The 5,977-nt window shown below is 45.3% G+C and overlaps 1 protein-coding gene across 1 annotated transcript; it reads right to left on the reverse strand.

Annotated features, from left to right (window-relative positions):
• Positions 1-583: 583 nt before the first annotated feature.
• Positions 584-3,672, reverse strand: LOC143770516 (uncharacterized). The gene is made up of 4 exons (XM_077260195.1): positions 3,625-3,672; positions 2,702-2,953; positions 2,406-2,562; positions 584-1,021 (listed from the first exon to the last, which is right to left on the reverse strand). Exons 1-4 carry the CDS (start codon positions 3,626-3,628, stop codon positions 874-876), a joined length of 561 nt encoding a protein of 186 aa, XP_077116310.1. The 5' UTR covers positions 3,629-3,672; the 3' UTR covers positions 584-873.
• Positions 3,673-5,977: the final 2,305 nt, after the last annotated feature.

Raw genomic sequence — 5,977 nt, forward strand, 5'->3', positions numbered from 1 at the left:
GATAGGGACAAGCCTGCACCGGCAGCAAACCTCAGGTCTGGCTAGCTAGCAGAACCGCATGGAGAGGGTGTCCCTGCGGCAAGAGGGAGACAAAGGAGCCAGATAGTAAGACTCTACAGAAGAGAGACAACTGGAAAAAAGTGAGTAGCAACATGGACAGAAATCGTGAGAAGGCAAAGGACGATGTATCGAGGCCTGGGGCAGGAAGCCTAGCGGGGCAGTATGGAGTTTTCTGCCTGAAAGGTAACAGAACAAAAAGGGAAAGTGAAGTGAGTCAATGGGAAAATGCCCCGTGTGGTCGTCCACAGGTGTCAGTAAGAAAGGAAGCTCAGTAGCCGCCATATTGGCACAGAAAGTTTCTTATGGAAAAAAAGGACGCGGAGCCACGAGTTGGAGTGTACGACTCTTGATTTCTAGACAGTAGTGACATTAGGGGAAAATTCCAAAGTACTGTACGCGGCTGTGCAAAGAGTAGAGGAAGAAACCGAGGATGAAAGTGATTCCAGGAAAGGAGGAAATGTGTGTGATGATGTCGCTCGTTGTGGAAGAAACGTCCTTGTAGATAAATGTCAGCTGTGGAAAGTTCAGAGAGACACCTATTAATAATGTATTAATATAAATAATCTTTATTGAATAACAGAGAACAAATAATTATTAAAATATTAATGAGTGGGCAGGCCACACAGGAGTACCCAAAGGGCCAATATGGCCTGCAGGCTGCACTTTGCCCATGTCTACTCTTAAAGGTACAGGACATTCTTTCTCAGCCTGGAAGCATTGTTACATGGGGCAATTCCTGAGAGGGGTAAAACAGCACAGCCACAATTATTGTCCTGTCACATGACACCCCCAATTGTCATGTGACATGTCAAATCACACAACACCTAAATGGGGGAGGAGAGGATCAACCTTAGCTCCCTGGGGCCCTGCTTGTCCTGGCCCATTCTTCTCTTGACCATTCCGTGTGTCTTCTTTATTGGAGCATTTGGTGAAAGTGACAGAATATCCATTGCATTTTATTCTATGAATAAAAGATGAGAGAAAAATTAATGAGCAATTAGAAAAATAATCCAGGTTCACTAATTAACCTGTTTATCCAAAACTTACAGCTCAGTTTAATGCTCTTGCACAGCTACATAGAGCCTAAGAGAGCACAGAGCCTATAGGGCAGGGCGTGAAGCTTGTAGGAAGTGCACAGTGCCTGTAGGGCAGGGCATGAAGCTTGTGGGAATTGTACAGAACCTATAGGTCAGGGCATGAAGCTTGTGGGAAGTGCACAAAGCCTATAGGACAGTGCATGAAGCTTTTGGGAAGTGCACATAGCCTATAGGGCATGGCATGAAGCTTGTGGGAAGTGTACAGAGCCTATAGGGCAGGGCATGAAGCTTGTGGGAAGTGTACAGAACCTATAGGTCAGGGCATGAAGCTTGTGGGAAGTGCACAAAGCCTATAGGGCAAGGCATGACGCTTGTGGGCAATGCACACAGCCTATAGGGCAGGGCATGAAGCTTGTGGGAAGTGCACAGAGCCTATAGGGCATGGCATGAAGCTTGTGGGAAGTGCACAGAGCCTATAGGGCAAGGCACAAAGCTTGTGGGAAGTGCAAAGAGCCTATAGGGCAGGGTGGGAAGCTTGTGGGAAGTGCACAGAGCCTATAGGGCAAGGCATGAAGCTTGTGGGATGTGCAAAGAACCTATAGGGCAGGGCATGAAGCTTGTGGGAACTGCACAGAGCCTATAGGGCAGGGCATGAAGCTTGTGGGAAGTGCACAGAGCCTATAGGGCAGGGCATGAAGCTTGTGGGAAGTGTACAGAGCCTATAGGACAGGGCATGAAGCTTGTGGGAAGTGTACAGAGCCTATAGGACAGGGCATGAAGCTTGTGGGAAGTGTACAGAGCCTATAGGGCAGGGCATGAAGCTTGTGGGAACTGCACAGAGCCTATAGGGCAGGGCATGAAGCTTGTGGGAACTGCACAGAGCCATTGGACAGGGTACAGATCCTTTAGGTCAGAGCATAGATCCTAGGAGCCCTTGGGAAGTGCATGGGGTCTCCAGGGCTTTGCACATTGGGCAGGGTGCAGAGCTTCTAGGTGAGAGCACAGTCTGTGGAGGTTAGAAGGTGGAACCTTCAGGGACACTTTAGAAGAACATGGTGCTCGTTTGCAGAGCCCTCATAAAATCTGTATGGCAGTACAGAGACAGATTTGGGGCAGGATAAATCATCTAAGGGCAGGACGTGGAGTCTGCAGGATAGTGTACAGAGCCTGTGAACAGGGCTGAAGAACATCACTTCCTATGCAGCTCCATAGTATGCCGCCCGGGGTCCGGGAACTCGCACCTTTATACTGGATGAACTTCTAATTAATAGCTATGAATTTGGATACAAAGTTTCATGTGACACTCACTGTGATCTCCTTTTGTTCTCATACTTTTTATAGATGAAGAAGGTGATGAGGCAGAGAATGATCGTTAGGACCACAGCTCCACCAATTATATAGGGTTGTAGAGGATGGCCGTCTAGATTTTTCTCAGCTTCCAGAAGGTCTGGAGAATTCGGACAGTCTGAAAAACAGAACCACAATTTAACCAAAAAGTTCCAAATCACGCACCCCTGACACCAGGTGCTAGAGCTCTGCTGATCCCCATCACAGATGTCACCAGGGATGGGAATTATTAAACCTCATTATGTATCAGCTCACACCTGCAGCTATCGGCTCGGCGAGCTCTCCGGCCTCGTTGACTCTCCCATACTCCATGAACTTGACATCCAGATTGTCGCTTGCCTTCAGCAGGATGTCGGTGGTGTTGACTCTGGTGGCCGTGGCATTGCCCACACAGGACACGTGGGTGGTTGTTATGTTGAGGACGCAGTTGCTTTCCCCTTCCCTCCTGATCACCAGCGTCTGATCAGACAAGTCCGAGCCATTGCCATTGAAATAGAAACAAGAGAAGGCTGCAACAAAATAACACAAGTATTAGGGAAACCAGGGCTCGAAAAGGAATTAGCAAATTATGGAAAAAAAACCCTGCACCCCGAGAAGAAAGCTCAAAAACCAAATTGGAATTGAAAACCATTGCTTTGACCTAATGGATCAGAGCTGCAGTATAAAGCATGGATGACAACCCAGGGTTGCCGATGAAACATTAATTGGATTTCTGACTACCTTAGATTCCAACAGGCAATGCAGGTAAGCTGAAGTCATGAATAATAGCTGTGTGCTAATGGAGCAGAGCTGCAGTGTAAATCATGGAGGCTTGCATAGTAATTATGGAAGTAGAGAGGTTTCTACACGTCCATTTTTACATATAGAAAAAGTGGTATGGGGCACATATTCCCCAATAAAAATGACAAGTTTTATGTAGAGAGCAAATGTGCCAATCATGGGAAATATAGTGTAGAAGTCATATGCAAATCAGGCTGGAAGTGCACCGGACTTATTTTTCCTAGTGCAGTGACACACCTCCAGTGCACTTCCAGCCTGATTTACATAAAGATTCCATGCTACGTTTCTTATGACTGGCACATTGCATTTCCACAAAAAAAAGGTATAATATAATTATTTTTATTGGGGGATAACATGCGGATAGACCCCTTTAAGTTACTTAGTGTATAAAAGTTCATACCCATTCTTTGAAAGTTGTCCCTTTATTGCCTCGTTTGCACCTGAAAATAAAATAAGGTGTTACTGATTAATAGTTACTGTGTTATCTACTGTATATAGAGGTGTTATCAGTCATTGTACAGGAGGAGGAGGTGAACTGTGACACCACCTATTGTGAATGGTGGATCCTGTGTAATCTACTGTATATAGAGGTGCTATCAGTCATTGTACAGGAGGAGGAGGTGAGCTGTGACATCATCTATTGTGAATGGTGGATCCTGTGTTACCTACTGTATATAGAGGTGCTATCAGTCATTGTACAGGAGGAGGAGGTGAGCTGTGACATCACCTATTGTGAATGGTGGATCCTGTGTTATCTACTGTACATAGAGGTGTTATCAGTCATTGTACAGGAGGAAGATGTGAGCTGTGACATCTCATATTGTGAATGATGGATCCTTTGTTATCTACTGTATATAGAGGTGTTATCAGTCATTGTACAGGAGGAGGAGGTGAGCTGTGACATCACCTATTGTGAATGGTGGATCCTGTGTTATCTACTGTATATAGAGGTGTTATCAGTCATTGTACAGGAGTGTCAGGACTCTGAACATTTTTTATTACCTTTTGCGCATTACTGCTCTTTAAAGGAAAAGAACTCTCACTGTTCTCTCCCTATTAAGATCCTGTGTTCAGGACAGTGGATTTCCAGTGCAGCTATGATGGACTCTGGTGCAGGTGGCAATTTCATGGATATCGCATTTGCCAAGGAACATGGTATTGAAATTCAGCAAAGAGCCTCTCCAATTACCATGGAAACAGTGGATGGGTCACCTTTAATCTCTGGGCCTGTGGATCAGGAGACCGTACCCCTTGAAATTTTGCTGGAGCCTAATCATCAGGAGCAACTTTCTTTCTTGCTAATTTCTTCTCCTCATTTTCCTGTGATTTTAGGCATTCCTTGGTTGCGTTCTCAGAACCCAATTATCAACTGGGAGACCAAGGAGATTATCTTTCCAACAAGGAGCAACTCAGCATTAACAGAAGCTGTCCCTGAGTCCACGGCTACAGAACCACATGTACAGGTATTTTCTTTACCTCCAGTATATAAAGAGTTCTCTGACATCTGTGACAAGAAGAATGCAGATCAGCTTCCTCCACACAGGCATTATGACTGTCCCATTGAGTTGCTTCCTGGGGCAGCTATTCCTTTTGGTAACGTATATCCTTTGGCGGCACCTGAGCTTCAAGCCTTAAAGGAGTATATTGATGAAAATCTGGCCACAGGCTTCATACGTCCTTCTTTCTCACCAGCAGGGGCACCTATATTTTTTGTAAAAAAGAAGGATGGGACCCTGAGACCCTGTGTTGACTATCGGGAACTCAATAAGGTAACCGTACGAAACCGTTACCCTTTGCCTCTGATTCCCGAATTACTGGAAAGAGTCCGCCATGCTAAGGTGTTCTCTAAACTGGATCTTCGTGGGGCTTATAATTTGGTGCGTATTCGTCCAGGGGATGAGTGGAAGACAGCATTCCGATGCCGGTATGGACACTTTGAATATCTTGTGATGCCCTTCGAGCTTTGTAACGCCCCTGCAACGTTTCAACACCTTGCTAATGACATTTTCAGAGATTTGTTGGCCAGTTTGTGGTGACCTATCTGGACGATATACTAATCTTTTCTGACTCTTTACAGGAACATGAAGAACATGTCAAAACTGTTTTAAGACGTCTGAAAGAGAACCATCTGTATATTAAGCCGGAGAAATGCGAGTTCCATCGTTCTGAGATACAGTTCTTAGTTTATATCATCTCTCCCCAGGGGCTGAACATGGAATCCGATAAAGATTCCGGCTATCTTTGACTGACCGATACCCAAGAACGTTAAGGAGGTCCAACGTTTTATTGGTTTTGCAAATTTCTACAGACGCTTCATTCAAAATTTTTCTGATATTGTCCGTCCCATTACTTCCTTGACAAAGAAGGAAAAGCCCTTTAAGTGGTCATCACAGGCTCAAGAAGCTTTTGATCGGCTTAAGATCTGTTTCACATCAGCACCGCTGTTGATACACCCAGATCCAGCACTTTCTTTCATTGTGGAGGTGGACGCTTCTGATAATGCTTTGGGGGCTATTCTCTCCCAAAGAACTGGAGAGAAGGGTCTGCTACATCCTTGTGCTTTCTTTTCCCGTAGACTAACCTCAGCAGAGAAGAATTACGATGTGGGAGACAAGGAATTGCTGGCTATTATTGCGGCTTTCAAAGAATGGAGGCATCATCTGCAAGGAGCTGCACAACAGATCATAGTGCTAACTGACCATCGCAATTTAGAGTTCCTTAGATCTGCTAGATGTCTTTCTCCTCGTCAGGCT

This window comes from Ranitomeya variabilis, chromosome 4 (assembly GCF_051348905.1).
Source record: "Ranitomeya variabilis isolate aRanVar5 chromosome 4, aRanVar5.hap1, whole genome shotgun sequence".
Taxonomy (NCBI): domain Eukaryota; kingdom Metazoa; phylum Chordata; class Amphibia; order Anura; family Dendrobatidae; genus Ranitomeya; species Ranitomeya variabilis.